This window comes from Trichosporon asahii (genome assembly GCF_000293215.1).
Source record: "Trichosporon asahii var. asahii CBS 2479 unplaced genomic scaffold scaffold00070, whole genome shotgun sequence".
In the NCBI taxonomy this organism is placed as follows: domain Eukaryota; kingdom Fungi; phylum Basidiomycota; class Tremellomycetes; order Trichosporonales; family Trichosporonaceae; genus Trichosporon; species Trichosporon asahii.
The window spans coordinates 2,634,348-2,650,108 of record NW_014040855.1 but is presented as its reverse complement, the minus strand read 5'-3'; the positions used below and the strand labels follow the sequence as shown (position 1 = coordinate 2,650,108).

Genomic DNA, 15,761 nt, shown 5'->3' with positions numbered 1-15,761 from the left:
TTTTTCAGCGACACCTGAATCCACTCAACTTCGTTCACTCTCTCTCTATCTTACCACCATGGCCGCCGTCAGCGAGAAGATCACCGCTACGACGACCGCACCGACCGCGGACGGCCCCGTCCAGCGCGTCTGGAGCCGCCGCGATGGCCCCGGCTCGAACGGAAGCGTCTACGAGCGCAACGGCTCGGTGCACACCGGCTCGCTCGACAGTGCCGACGACCTGCTCCACAAGATGGGCTACCAGCCCGAGCTGGTGCGCTCGCGCTCGACGCTGCACGTCGCCTTCATGTCGTTCGTCCTCGCCTCGATCCCTTACGGTCTCGCCACGACGCTCTACTACCCGCTCCAGGGCGGTGGCCCCGCCGTCGTCATCTGGGGCTGGGTCCTTGTCTCCCTCATCATTCTCTGCGTCGCCGCGTCCCTCGGCGAGATCACCTCGGTGTACCCGACCGCCGGCGGCGTGTACTACCAGACCTTCATGCTCGCCCCGCAAAAGTTCCGCCGCATCGCCGCCTACCTCTGTGGCTGGGCGTATGTCGTCGGCAACATCACCATCACGCTTGCGGTGCAGTTCGGAACGACCCTCTTCTTCGTCGCCTGCGTCAACGTCTTTGAGGTCGAGCCCGGAGTTGGCATCTGGGACGCCAAGACGTACCAGATCTACCTCCTCTTCGTCGCCATCACGCTCCTCTGCGGTCTGATCTCGACCCTCGGTAACCGCTGGCTGCCTATTCTTGACACGTTCGCCATTATCTGGACCTTTGTCGGTCTGCTCGCCATTCTCATCACTGTTCTCGCCGTCGCCAAGCTCGGCCGCCGCTCGGGCGCCTACGTCTTTGGCGGATTCGAGCCCGAGGTCACCGGCTCGGGCTGGCCCGCCGGCTGGTCCTTCATGGTCGGTCTCCTGCACGCCGCGTACGCCACTTCGTCGACCGGCATGGTTATTTCAATGTGCGAGGAGGTCCAGTCGCCCGCGACGCAGGTGCCTAAGGCCATGGTTGCGACCATTTGCCTGAACCTCGTCGGCGGTCTCCTCTTCCTCGTCCCCCTCATGTTCGTTCTTCCCGACATTCAGATGCTCGTCGGCCTCGCCTCTGGCCAGCCCACGCCCACGATCATCAAGTCTGCCGTCGGCTCGTCTGTCGGCGCTATTCTTCTTCTTCTTCCCCTCATGGTCCTCGCCATCCTTTGCGGTACCGCGTGCACGACCGCCTCGTCGCGCTGCACCTGGGCATTCGCTCGTGACGGCGCCATCCCCGGCTCCAAGTGGTGGAAGCAGGTCAACCACAAGCTCGACGTCCCCCTGAACGCGATGTACCTCGTGCTCATTGTCCAGATCCTCCTCGGCCTGATCTACTTTGGTTCCTCGACCGCCTTCAACGCCTTTTCGGGTGTCGGTGTCATCTCGCTGACCATCTCGTACGCGTCCCCCATCGCTGTCTCCGTGTGGGAGGGCCGCAGGCAGGTCAAGCAGCACGCCAAGTTCTACCTCGGCAAGTTTGGCTGGTTCACCAACTGTGTCGCGCTCGCTTGGTCGTGTCTCGCCGTGCCCCTCTTCTGCATGCCCGCCTACATCCCCGTCACGGCGCAGACGGTCAACTACGCCCCCGTCGTCTTCGTCGCCTTCACCCTCATGAGCGCCATCTGGTACTGGGTCTGGGGCAGGAAGAACTACCAGGGCCCGCCCAAGGAGGACCTGTCCGAGTCGCTCGGCCCCGAGCTGCCGCACACCGAGGCGCTCGCCGCGGGCACGGCCAAGAAGGACTTTTAAGCCGCCCCACCGAGCGCAATGAGAGTGGAAGCGCAGCAAGTCGCATTCAGGGAGCGAGTGCGTCTTCCACTTTTCCATCATTCTTCAGGTTGTTTTGAGGCATCCAGTCCACGCAGCAAGTCGCAGTTGGGTAGAGCGAGTGCGTGTCTGGGTGCTGGCGGAGGTGCATGAGGTCGCGAGAGAAAGAAACGCAGCAAGTCGCATTCAGGGAGCGAGTGTGTTTCTTCTCTTCGACAGCAAAGTAGGGGGCGCAGCAAGTCGCATTCATGGAGCGAGTGCGCCCCCATCATCAGGCTGGGCAGGTCTTCAACCACCTCTGGTCCCAGTATTAACGAAAAATCATTATCTATATCTTTGTCATACATCTTGTCAAAACCGCTATTGTAGCTCTCAACTGGCCCAGCGACGATTACATCTTAATTATCTTGTCTTGATCTCTTTTGTCTAGATTTATGCAAATGGGTTTATCTTCTGCTCACTGTAGCTTGGTGCTGGGGAGGGGTGGTGTGCCGAGGCTGCTCAATCGGGAGGTCTATGCGCGATCACTACAGACTGGTTGGGGGACTGCCGAATCGGCTGGCTAAGCATATCGGCTGCACAGAGTGGCGAGGGCCTGGCGAGGAATACGCCGCCAATGGCGTCCTAGGCAGCTCGTTTGTCAGATCTTGCAGCTTGAGGGCAGCTTGAGGAATGGCTCGTGGCGTGCCGATTTCGGCTGCCATAGGTGCCCCATAGGTGCCCGGCATGCCCGGGTCTGTTCAGCTGAGAGTTGGGGGAGGTAAACGAGGTGCGGAACCACCATTCAGATCCGCACGGCCCTGCAGAGTTCTCTGTCGGGGGGTGCCGAATCTCCTATCAGCTGACGCGTGACGCGATCGCTGGCTCTGCGAATCGAGACTTCAACGATATGAGGAAGGGTATACGGCGTCTGACGAGATCTGCACTCTCCCGCTGGGTTGATTGGGGTTGAGCCGTATCTATATCTGAGCACTGGGTCGCGTGGCGCCGACATTCGGCTCGAGGGTAGATCTGGCGATAATCTGGCGATAGAGGGACCGACGGGTAAGGACCAGCGAGAAGCGTAGCGAGGGCACCCTCTCCACTACCCATCCCAAGTGGCAAGGAGCATGAACGAGGATCTTGAGATGGTGAAGATGCAGTGGACACGGTAGATCCTCAATCTGATGGACACGGTCTGGCAGTCCGGCACCGTCGGCCCCGACACTTAGTGCCAAGCAGCGCCCGTGTCAGAGTGCGGAATCGAGGGCCGCCCATGAGTGATGAGGGCTGAGTGAGGCGGCGGTCACCTGCGAGCACTGGAGTGACGACCAGAGTGGAGTCTGAATCAACGCTTTCCATGTATTCAGCCCCTCGTCTTCAACATAGTCGGTACCTTCAATGCAGCCAAGTGGCCAAGTGGCAGCCAGAGTGCCAGAGTGACGGCCAGAATGCTGGTCACGGGACTCCAGTCGGTGTCTGCCTGTGCAGCACAGACCAAGTTACGGCGACTGACTTCCTTCCACAGTTCCGAGCGTGCAGCTCGAGGCATTCGCTCGAGGCATTCGGAGGAGACATGTATCCCCCGGAGTCATCGGCGCCGAGCACTCCGCGACAACAGTGGGTCGACAGTCATGCCAAGCCCGGTCTCTCTTGACCCGAAGCACTCGCACACGCTGGGAGTCTATCGAGCCCGAGTCCGCGACGATCCCCGAAACACTCCAAGCATTCCAACTCGTCCCTTGGGTGTCTGAAGAGCATTCGCGACATGCGCGACATTGTGTCAGCCTACACCCACCGCCAGCTCCGCCAGTGTGAGCGTCAGCAACCCCACTCCTGAACAGTATGCATCGGTTGGGCGATGACCCGAGGATACCCCGAGGACAAGTTGCGACCCGTGCAAGAGCAGATGCAGTGGGTCAGTCGCCATCGATTCAGCATTGATGAAGCTCCAAGCCACACGCGGTGATCTGCGTTGGCGTTGGCGGGGCGTTGGACTATCTCTGCTGCATTCCCCCGACAAGGGATGACAGAGGTATACAACAATAACTCTCAATCCTTGAAGGAGAGTTCCTTGAAATGCGCAGCATTGAGTCAGCCATACTCCTTTCAAGTCCGAATACAAACGAGACTCCGACAAGGTCGAGGGTCCATCACCAGGGACTTTGCGACGCTGTACCACCACACGTATTCAGTTCAGATCAGTTCGAGGCAGTGGGCATTCCGCACTCCAACTTTGTGAGTAAGGTTGTCCCGGCATGCGCGCGCGCAGGGCGCGTTTGTGGGCGCCGGTGCGGATCTGCACCGTGTCCAATTGAGGCAGGGGGTCTTATCCTCGCTCACAGGCGAGGAATGTGCTCGCTTGGGTAGGCCAAACGCTGTCTCCTCTGTACACTCTTACCCTCAAGGATACCAGAATCGCATGATGATACCCAGGGACAAGAGATGGGCAAGGGAGAGCAACGGAGAGGCGATGGCCGCCAGAATGTAAGCATCGGAAGCGACTTCGGGCGTATCGCTCTCGGTAAGCTGAGGGGCCAGCGTTCGGAGATGGTATCGGCCGGAAGACTGGCCAGCGCCACATTCCACAATGTACTCGTGCATGCCAGCCAACGTTGCCCAGTGTCCGCCTAGCGTTCACCCAATGCAGCCAGTGGCCTGACGAAAGTCCCTCGTGGCGCCGCCTCGAGCGTCAACCCTGCGAGAACAATAAGACGGACGCTACGCTCGAGCGTGCTCTGGCACTTTCCTCTTGCTTCTTTCCTCAACTTTGTGCTTGCGGCCAGAGAGGCCAGCAAGGACAGCTCACTGTCGCTCGCTACCACGCAGCGGCTCGCAAGGCTCAGCGGAATGAACAATGCAGCGACGGATCGCCCAGTGGGCTACTCGTCAATTGAGTGTGCCTGTGGTGGCTCACCAAGTGGACAGCAGTCCGCATCGGAGCGTCCGATGCGGCGTCGAGAGGATCGCGTCGCGACACTTGCTCGTAGTCAGTCGCTTACTCGTTGTGTTGCACTGAGGAAGGTGCGGATTGCGGGAATTTAGAAAGTCGGACCACGTACTTAAACATGACACAACGGAAGACGTAACCCCACACGTCTCACGTTGAGATTCAGTCAACCTTAGCATTCACCACCAACCTCCCCGTCCAGCCGCTTCACGACCAGCCCGACCAGCCTCTAGCCTGCTCCGGCCTCAGACACACGTCTGCACAAATCGACACTCTCAACACCACACTCTCCACGACTACTCCTTCGTCACCTCGAAGCCCTCTGCGCTTGCAAACGACAATGTGCCACCCCTCATCAACCACTGCCGCCGGCCCCAGCCGCCCGACATCGATCGCTATGCCGACGACGAAATTCCACCCCGCCCCCGTCGCCTTCGAGACGCTCGAGACGCCCGCCCTCTCCCCTTCCTCAGTCGAGGGCGACAGCTACTTTGCCTTCACGCTCGGCTCGCGCCCGTCCTCGTCTGGCTCCTCGGGCCTCCGCACACCGATGGCCACCCTCGTCGCCTCCACCCCTATAGCGCACCCGAAGGCCCAGAATAGCGAGGGATATACCAGCGCCGAGAGCAAGATCAAGGAGATCGAGGCGCAGCTCGAGGAGCTCGGACTCGAACTCGAGGACGTGCCCGAGGACATCATGGAGCTCCTCCTCGCCGCTGCCGAGCTACAGGACGGCGGAGAGGCGCTGAGGCTGCATCTCCAGAACCTCGGCGAGGTTCTCTAAGCCGCCCCACTTCGGCATGACTTCGGGCACGATCTGCCTTTCGATCAGTTTCGCCTTCTGTGACGGCCCTCGTCGTCCAGAAGCCCAGCGTGAGCTTCGGCGAGAAGTCCCACTCTCGGAGCGTCGTCATCTTCGGCAGGTCGCAGCCCGAAACGATCGAAGCCGCTCGCACTCACACAAATGGTCCGAGCCCCACCGCAAGCGCCCTCCGGCGCAAGCAATCAAAAGCATTAAATCTAGTATACACATCATAGCAAGTTTAGCAAGTTTAGCATCAATAGTTACATACACGCATACACGACATTCACGATACCATCTCATTCGCACTGCTAGCCAGCCCCCTCACGACTGGACCGAGATCTGGACCGCGAAACTGGCCGAAACATCAGGGGCATCATCTTTGATAGTCACCTCCGCTCCCATCGGCTCCGGCTCCGCGCGGGTGCGAGGCAGGCGAGGCCCTTATCTCTCTCTCCCCGCTGGTCCGCCATTGAACCATTGAACCAATAGAGGAACCATACACGCACTCCTCGGGATTTTATTGTTGTAGACAGACACACACACTTTTTGCATTGATCGTTGGTCTCCCCGAACATTTAGACTTTCCATTGACTCTTGGGGCATTTTGCTTCGCATTGAGTGAGTTCACGACGTACGACGTGCCACGACGCGTTGGACTGAATAGCACCACCCCCCAGCAGGTGACGGTGACAGCTGACTAGAAGAGAAGGCACGGGGAGAGCAGGTGACAGGAGACAGAAGGTTTGCAAGAAGGCGAGGTACGGGATCTCTGCTCGAAGTCGTTCTGAAACGCGGTGAAACGGAACGAGGCACGACTCCCACATGGCTCGTTATTGTTCTGATCCCACGACTCCACCGCCTTGAGCCTTTCTCACGAAGGAGCGTCGCTGAAACTCACACAGTCAGAGACAGTCAGATCGGATCAGACTCCGCCAGCATCCGCGCCGTGCACGCCCATCATGGCGTGGACGCCTCCGGATGACAAGCAGAGGCGCGTGCCTCCTGCGCTCAGACACAATGTCATCTGTTTCGTGTCGGTCTGCTCCATGCTCCACTGGACTGGTTCACTTCGATTGCATCGTCTGCCACGGCAGACTGGTCAGACAGAGGTCGCCGCGTGACTGACCTTCAGAAGCATGCCGGACGCTGCGAAGTGGAGCTTACTCACACTTCGCTCCTCCCGACCCCGGTCACCTCGTCTTCACAGACAGAACTGACAGCTGACCTCGCTCACTCCTTCTCACAGATTACCCACGAGAGAGATCCCTGCACAGCAGGCATCTCGCAGCGCTCGGCATGCCCGATCACCCCTCGATCAGAGCCTCTCAACCAAAGCTGCTGACAGCTTACGGCTCACGGGTCTGCGGTCCGGTAGCCGCGCTGCTGCCAGCTACGCATCCGACAGTCCGACAAACAACGGACTAAGGCCAAAACGAGGCCGGCGCCCAAAGCTTACCGTTATTGTCTTCGCGCCCCAACGCCGACACGGCGCGGGGGCGGCGCCGCGCGCGCCGAGGCACACCACGGCACAAACGGTACGACTCCTGCCCGCTATCAACACACCAGAAGCTCTGGACCCAAAGTATACATGTAGCCTTTACGCTTTTCTGGGAGGCTTGCGCCCCCTTTCACTTTACTCTTCCTACGTCGTGGACGAGTGCTGGCTTACAAGGTCCAGCTCCCTGCGACGATTCCGGAGCACAGGCTACATTCCGGTGAACAACAGACGACAGAAGATCGGTGAACGACAAGCGCTGTCGGCAGAAGACAACGACGGCAGAAGTCGACGACACAGAAGCAGGTGACGACGCGTGACTCGACTCTCTCGCCACCACTCTCATTGCACCAAACAGGACACTCATTGTTTCGCATCTTCGACGCTCCGACAAGATACGACAGACCCACTCCTTCACGCTCGTTGCGCTCCGACTCGACTCAATATGAACGACGTCCTCCCCCTTCCGCCGGCGCACCCCTTCTCGCAAGGCCTGCCCCGCCCACCGACCCCCGACCAGCTAAGGCGGCGCACCCCCTCACCCACGCCCTCGCTCTCGCTCTCGTCCAAGTCCCTCCCTCCGCTCCCCGTCCCGCGCCGCGCGCCCACAGCAAGCTGCGCCGCCAGCGTGCGCTCGCTCGGCTCCCTCCTCTCCGTCCCGGAGCGGCGGAAGCGGCTCAGCTTGCATAACTACTTTCTCGACATTGACATCGAGTATGCGCGGAGCGCCAGTGTGCCGCGGCCAAAACTCATTGTGACGGTCGTGAGGCCGAGTCCGACTGAGGAGACGTTCTCGGGTTTGGAGCGGCGGGGGGAAAAGGACCGTATTGGGCGGAGCATACCGGAGACAGTCGAGGTGTTGGAAGGCATAGACGAGTGGGAGCCGGAGCGGGGGGACGAGACTCCCAAAGCTCATGAGGATCACGAAGAGCGGTTATCGGAGGCACATGAGTTCGGCATGATACCCGACGAGGAGCGGCCCGACATTGTGATCCGACGCAAGAACAGCAGGGAGAGCAAGCGGGAGCGCCGACGTCTGTTCCATGCCAGCTTGGAGCGGCTCGCGATCCTCGAGCGCATGCTGGAGGACACGGATTCGGACCTCGAGCGCGAGCGCCGCCCCCCACCTGGGTTGCAGGCCGGGCCCGTGTCGGCCCCCGTCGCGCATGCGCCCAGACTAGTTCTCGAGACAGACCTGCGCCGCGCCAAGTCGCTCGAGTATCATCCCTACGCCTCGCCCATCACCTCGATACTAGGGCACGCCGGGCATGGGGCGGAGAGCAGCGGCGAGCCCTCCGAACACCTCAACTTTGAGTATCTCCTCTCGCCGGCTGAGATCTCCGAGGAGACGGTGGGACGGTATGAGCTCCCGGCGCTCGAGTTTGGGCCTAGGCTGGGCATCAGTTTGAAGCGCGACTGGGAGGCGTTAGTCGACGTGCCGCCCGAGGAAGAGGACGTGCTCGAGCTCGGCGCGCTGCTGATGCCGGACATCAGGGGCGAGTGGCGGCATCCGTTCGCCGCGGGGGGATGTTGATACAGTAGCATTTTACATGATAATACAGTGTGATGGATTCCATTGTCTAGCCACGGTGATTCGGGGTGGTGGTCGGTGCTTGATGATCATCGCTCCTCCTTCATCTCGGGCGACGGCGTGAGCGGCGCCGCCTCGATCGGGCCGCCGAGTGGCCCCCCGAGATCCAGCTTCTTGGGCTGGTACTTTGATTTCGGCGGTGTCGCGTGCAGGTTCAGGTCATACAGGCCTATACTCCTCGGGACGCGGGAGGGGGACCAGGCGGCCGGCGGCGTCGGGAGCGAGTTGTATCTCCGCATCGGCTCGGCGAGGAAGCGCACCTTTGCCGCTGGCGCCGGGCTCGCCTGCGACAGGGGCGACATGCTCATGTTGAACGCCGAGCCGAGCTTGCGGCTCGATGCTGGCGGTGTGCGCGTCTGCGTCGAGCGGCGCGACTCGCGCGCCTGACGTGCTGGCTCGGCGTCACTGTCGCTGTCGCTGTCGATCACTCGCGCGAGCGCGCTGTGTGTCCGCGGCGTGACGAAGGGGAGCCGGAGTGGATGGATGACGGACCGCCGGTCGCGCGCGCGAGCGCGTTGTGCGTCTTTGGCGTGTAGGAGGGGGAGACGGTTGAGCGCCATTGGGAGATGCGCTCACTCTTGCGCAGGTGGAATGTCGGCGAGTCGGTCGCCGGCTCGCCCTCATCGCCGGCACAGGCGGAGAGGTTGGTCGCAAACCCGCGCGAGCGCCGGAGGGGGGAGTCGCTGGGCCCAACGTCGCGGTCGGCGTAGGGGGACGGAGGGGCGGAGGTCCGCGGGCGGCTGGAGCGGGGAGGCGTCGCGGTCACGGACATGATGGATGGAATGCAGTGGAGATGAGAAGGGAAGGGATGGAGGGGGGAAGATGAGATGTGGAGATGGAGGCTGGGGCCAAAGTATATCTTTACGTTACCATCAGCCGACGCGTCGCAGGGCTGCCTCGCGGGGTTTACGTACTCCCCAGACCCCCCGAGGCGCGCGACTGTCATTGCATTGTTCTGCGCACAAGTGAGCGTGCATGGCACTCCCGGAGGTAGCCCGGAGGTTTACCGCTTTCGTTGCGTTCCCAATTCATGCAGACCAGGCAAAGGAACAAAGACAGGCGCCTGATGCCTGACGCGTCTGGCGTCTGTGCCTTGCATGCCCACTGAATGGCATCAGCGCACCAACGCTGGGGAAGTTGGGCGAATCACTGGCCTTAGTGCACTCATGAAATGGCGTCGCTGCCAAAGGCCCTGCGCCGCATAGCGGCGGCGCCGCCAGTTTCCCATCGATCCCCACCCCCGAACCTGGTCCCAGTTCGCGGAGCGCAATTCGCCATGCTCTCCTCAGCTTCAGGCCCGTATTGTTCATCACCCGCGCTGCTCATAGGCTGCAGGTCGGCCGGCCCGACTCCGCTGTCGTCCGCGTGGCCGCCACCTGAATGAAGCGCCCAATGCACAGTCCCTCCATCTGGTGGAATACGGCAACTACGAACTCACCCGGCATGGCGTTCCAGGGTTCTCGCTGGTGCAAAGGTCATAGGACCACCCGTCCATATCTCAAACGCAACCTGTACGGTTTTCTTACGGTTTCTTACGAGCGGTTCCTGCGAAGAAGGCAGGACCATTGGACGAGGTGGGCGCGAGGCTTCCACAAGGGTCAGCAATGCCGGTACCTCACGAGGACGCCAAAGGTAGACGCGTAAAGCTTGCTTTCTAGTGGTTCTCGATGGATCATGTGAGGTCAGCTCCGAGCGGCATCGTGGTCACGAGCGGGGGCCCCTGAGACTGCTGCGGCATGGAGGCCGTCATCACGGCCTGTATCTTGCGGCCCTCATCGTTCGCACCCCCGGCGATCCTCCACCGCTCTACTCCGTTCGCACCTGTTGAGGTCAACGTCGGCGCCGACCGGCGTTCTCACTCCAACGCGGAGCGCTCCACAAACCTCTTCGGCGCAGCAAACTCTCCCCTGCTGAGCGGTGGAGCTTCTCACGCCGCGTTCAAACACTCCCACAGAGAGGTGTTGCGCGACTGATTTCTGGGGTCCATACGAGCCGGCCGAAACGAAACTACGCGCGGCCGCGCGAGGCACTCTTCGGAGCGAGGGCGTCAAGCGTCACAGGAACCTCTGCTCTGGCCCATTCTGACATGCGCAGATAGACGCATGCGTGCGGCTGTGTTGCGGCGCTTTACCCATGCTTTGCACGCGCCTTTCGCACTGCGCAAGTCGTGCTCGACCTCCATGCTGCACGCTGGCCCCCCCAAGCCACAAGCCACACTCGGCCGTCACCGACTGCGGGGTGGTCACGGTCCTCGATGGCTTCCTGGCTCTGCAATGTGTGGCTTCATGTTCCGCGACATACTACTCAAGTGCACCTTTTGTCTGCGCTAGTCCGTGTGCGTGTGCACTAGCGGGAATGAGATCTTCAGCGTTGGCGGATATACAGCCCTCATTCAAAGAGGCATTGAGGCTATTTGGCACAGCCTGGCCTAAAGCATGTCTAGACGCGGGGCCGTCATGTCCGACAGAACGCTGCAGTTTCATTGGCGACTGGAGAGAAATGAAGGCGTCTGGTGTGAGACATTGAGGACGTTGAGGACGTACCTCAACTTGTTTCGCCGTCTATCTCTATTCTTGCTTCGACTAGCTGTTCCTCGTCACTCTATGAAAAGAACGTTCGTGGGTGACATCGCGTGTAGCTTTCCTCGAGAACGGAGGACACGCCGAAGTCGTTCTTTCCACGTGAGCAACTGCAGTGGCAGTCTTGGAGAGCATCGGTCACTAGGAAAGCACAATCTGTTAGGTCAGGGAGAATGCGCAGTCGCATACGCCTGGCCGAACCGCACTGACTTGTCTATCCACGCAACCTGATCCAGAGCGTCCAGACCAGCCAGCTTGACTCGTCCGACAGTCACGACCGAGGGCGTTCGGATCTTCGCCCTCCGTGCACACTCCGCAGTCAGCCATGAAGATGGGGCGTCGTTAGTTGAGACACTCAGCTGCTCGAAAGAGGTAAGCTGGTTAAGCTGTCTATGCCTGTCGCTCCCGTTCATGTCCATTTCCAGAAGCGTAAAAGATCAGTGTGTCAAATACTTGTCTCCTCGTCTCGTCGGACGATGTCGACGACCACGAGGATAACTCGGGAGAACGAGAAGGCGTCGTCCAGGCACGAATAGCGTACCGCTTCATGTCTCGTCGTTCACTTTGCGTTACAACTGCGGTGGGTGTCTGGTTACTAGCCACATGAAGCCGACTCAATGCGCCACGCCACTCCTTTAGACCGTATCAGTTTCGGATCGGCATGATCGGAAGACGCGCCGAAAGCTAAAGTTTTCTGATATTATCTCTGTTCGGAACTTCTGGTGGTCGTCTTCATCGTTCCTCGAACGTTCGCTACTCAAACTAGGAATGTCTTCTGCAAGCGCGATCTCATGCTCGAAGGACAGCCTTGGCATTCCACAATCCGAAGCTAAGATGTCTTAACAGCCGAGTTGGTATGTCCCATAGCAATGCCAGGGCTGTTCGGATCAACGTCTTCCGTGCACGACTAGGAGGTCAAGGACAGGGGGCGCTGCGATCTAGTTGCTCAGCCCTCGGATTATGGCGTGCTTCATCGCGTCTGCTTCATCTGGAATGGTTCTTAGTCTTTCATGGATGACTCTGTCGCCACAACATGTTTGAGAGTTTGCCATCAAGGGTGAGAGGTGTCAGTGCCCCATCAGCGTCGAGATCAGTCGTGCCCGTCACGCTCAGACAGCATCTGCGCTCCCGGGTAACTGGAACGTGAATCAGCTGTCAATATCGCATCGGCGCTAGGGACGTGCCTCAACGTGTCTCAGTGAGTACTGCGCTGCCGCGCTGCCATTTCATTTGGCGCCAACTCCTCCCTGCCCGATACAGATGACTCGGCTGCCACATCAGTTCTCTGGATGAAGGCGAGCGCAGCCAGGACTCGTGCAGAACGAAGCAAGCAGCTGTCGACTGAGCATGATTCAGCCGACTAACTGGAGGCAACCTTCACGGACGTTGGTTCCACTTTGATCTTCATCTCTTTCTATCACGCGTAACGACCCGCTCGCCTCGTCCTGGCAGCCACAATGTTAAGGGCAGACCTGTATGTCAGCTGAGGAAAAACAACCACCAAGTAGCTCTTGGCTGTAGCCCGTGGTAGAACTCACCTCAAACTGTCACAGCTGTGCGTCGGCAATCGTGAATCGTCATGCTGGTCACGTCGACACTGTCAGACTGAGCTGACTCTAGCCCGCGCTGTGGTCAGCTCATCCCGCGGTCTTGGGTAGCTCACATCTATCAAGCGAGCCCGCGCGGCACACACACTTTTTAGCATGTGAGCATGTGGTCGTCGCTCTTTCCGATGGCCGGGCCGCACTCGGTGTTGATGAAGGTCGCCTTTTCGAGCTCCTAAAGTCCAGTGCTGGCCGGTAGCTGGTAGATGAGCGCATAGCTGGTCTACCTCCATCAACTCACCTAGAGCAGCGGTAACGCGTCGAGTCAGATGCGCGAGCTGGGGGACACTGTGGAAAGGCGTGCGTCCTGCCGTCAGCTAGAAGTACGGGAAAGCACAGCTTCGAGACGCACCTACTCCACCAAGAGCGGAGGACAGGCAACGAGCCCGATGCGCGAGCCGACAGATATCGTACTCATGTGCGTTCGTGCGTAAAGGCAGGTATACTGCCGTCAGCTATGGGGTGGAATACCGCTAGCTTCTTCGAGACACACCTGCCCATGACTGCCCACCGCCGATATGCGAGAGGTGCGGTCAAAACGAAGACCTGAGGTCAGCTCCAAGCAGCGGCGAACAGCTACCTTCTAGGGACGAGACTCGGTTGTCCGGACACTCTGGCAAACCGCTAAAGGAGAGTTCATGCCCCTCAGACGACTGTTGTCAGCTAGCCGCTGTGTTAGAACAGCTAACGGCTGCGAGATGGCAAGGCGCGTTAGCCCCCATATCCTCCGGGCGACAATGGCGCTGCGGGGCTGAGGACAGGCGAGGCCTGGAGTCAGCTCAGCTTCTAGTCTGGTATAGCTACCTGCCCGTCAGAACTCGATATGACCGTGCCGTGGACTTGATCACTCCGGCGACCGTCTAGATCGGGAGACAATGAGGGTCTGAGGCTTACAGTCAGCTTCAACGCATACGTATGGGAAGCTTACTGCTCCAGGGCGTCGCTGGTATGCTGCCATGTCGCTGCCTGGCACGACTCGTGATTGGCGAACTGAGGCGCTCGACATTCAGCATGGTCGACGCGGAGACTGGTGTCAGCTGAATGCCTACGCGAGCCTTAGCATACCGTGGAGCCAGCTAGCCAGGTGTGTCAGAATCGAATTGCGGAGCTGGAGGACATGAGGGGTAAAGAGGAGGCCACTTCACCGTTCGCGGTGGTTGTCGTGAGGTCGAGCAGGATGGGTGAGTACGCAATGTCAATGTCAGAAGGTGGGAGCAGGGAAGACGAGGAAGACGAGCGGGCGGCGGAGGTCAAGGATCATGGACTGCGTGGAAGCAGGCTCTTGGAGGGCGTAAAGGAAGCATCCACCAGGTGACTGTACCCAGCGCCCGAAACATCCTCGACGTCATCCGGCGATCGAGAAGCATCTCTCCTGCGCCGACTGAGCAGATGGCGACTATCCGGTCTTCCTCGGCCTTGTATAGTACTCGGTGTCTCGTTCTTCGTGCGCCGTGTACCGGCGTAAAGAGATCAGCAGCTCAGCAGCTCTGCCGATTGTATTGTCCGAAGTGAGTGGAGAGCGAGGAGAGACACGGAGCGCAACATCGGCTGCGCAGGGCGATGAGATGGGACGTTCGGAGACGATTACTGTTCGTACACAGCGCGCAGCAGCTAGGAGCGTTCGGAGGATATGCATGCATGCAGAACCGACAATCCCAGACCGTCGTGATCCCTTACTGCAAAGGGCTCGGCTGGAAGAATGAGCGGGGTAGATGACATGGCGTTGTTCGAACGCTGCTGAAACGTCCGCACAGAGATCCCGCACAGTTGTCAACATGCTCATCGCAAGGATCCCATCTGCATCTCTCGTGCATTAGTCGACTGGCATAAGCTGGTCTCAATACTTGTCAATCTGTACGTGCATGCGTGCATGCAAGCAGAGCGCGGGAGGACCCCCCGGTGCTAGGCTTCGAGTACCTCACCGGCCTCAACGGCGTACATAAGCCGCTCCTTCCGCTTACACCGGTTGATCGACTCGTCAGTTCAATCGTCAGTTATCTGCAGACCGAATCGGATTTCCGGACCCAATCTCTGCGCCACGCCCAACATTGCACACCGCCCCCCTGGATGGTAAGGCGTGGTCCACTTGGCCACTTGCCGCTCGCCGCTGGCTGGCTGGCTCGAGGCCAACCGGCCCGTTGACCGGCTCGTTGACTCGTTCGATGAACGCCTGTCCTGCATGGCTCGCTGACACGCTCACTGGTCCACGATACCCCATGCTCACTCGCTCGCCGGTCGCTGACCCGCTGGCTGGCTGGCTGGCCGGTTTGGTGGCCGGCGAACCAGCCAGCTTCCCGGCGGGTCTGGCGGCTGGTCACAGGGCTGGGTGGGTGTCCTGGACGCTGCCTGGACGCTGCCTGGACGCTGCCTGGGCGCTGGCGTGGAGAGCGGTGCGAGGCTCCGGGGTTGGCTGGAGCAGGCTGGAGTGACGGCGGGGTGCGGCGGGGCAGTTAGGGCACATAGCTGTAGGGTACCGAGCGTACTCGGCATACAGGCGGGTGCGAACGTTTATCCGACGCTCCGACCGGCATCTACCTTTCGTCGCCGGTATGCCGGTGCACCGTACTTTCGTGCGTGCGTCGTGCTCGTGCTGGGCATGCCGGGCATGCTGGGTGCGGCGCTGGAGTTCCGTTGTATATCGAGTCGTGACACGGGGGACGCTCGCCGCCGGATCTAGACGTTTGGTCAATATATGCCTCGCCCCTCTGAAGGCGTCAGCGAAGGCGTGAGCGGTGGGTATTCCGACTCTCCACCAGACTCGCCAACCATGGCGAGCTGGAGTGAGCACGCTACCACTTAAGGACCGCACGTTCATCCGAATCCTTCATCCTCAACCCAGGGTTTTGGATTGCTTTGCCAGGAATGAATCGCTGGCCAATTTGACCGAATGGACCGACGACAAAAGGCTCGGAGGGCTCGAACGCCGGTTCGTTGCCCAATCATGAGCAGCGCAGAACACGTGCCCGACT

At 60.0% G+C, this 15,761-nt stretch overlaps 3 protein-coding genes across 3 annotated transcripts; all 3 read left to right on the top strand.

Moving 5' to 3' along the window:
* Nucleotides 1-58: 58 nt before the first annotated feature.
* Nucleotides 59-1,771, top strand: A1Q1_04865 (uncharacterized protein; the record flags this gene model as incomplete). Its single annotated transcript, XM_014323103.1, has 1 exon — nt 59-1,771. One exon carries the CDS (start codon nt 59-61, stop codon nt 1,769-1,771), a length of 1,713 nt encoding a protein of 570 aa, XP_014178578.1.
* Nucleotides 1,772-5,058: 3,287 nt separating this feature from the next.
* A1Q1_04864 (uncharacterized protein) lies at nt 5,059-5,502 on the top strand (the record flags this gene model as incomplete). Its single annotated transcript, XM_014323102.1, has 1 exon — nt 5,059-5,502. The coding sequence occupies one exon, from the start codon at nt 5,059-5,061 to the stop codon at nt 5,500-5,502; it is 444 nt and encodes a 147-aa protein (XP_014178577.1).
* A 1,961-nt stretch (nt 5,503-7,463) lies between these two features.
* On the top strand, nt 7,464-8,552 carry A1Q1_04863 (uncharacterized protein; the record flags this gene model as incomplete). Its single annotated transcript, XM_014323101.1, has 1 exon — nt 7,464-8,552. One exon carries the CDS (start codon nt 7,464-7,466, stop codon nt 8,550-8,552), a length of 1,089 nt encoding a protein of 362 aa, XP_014178576.1.
* Nucleotides 8,553-15,761: the final 7,209 nt, after the last annotated feature.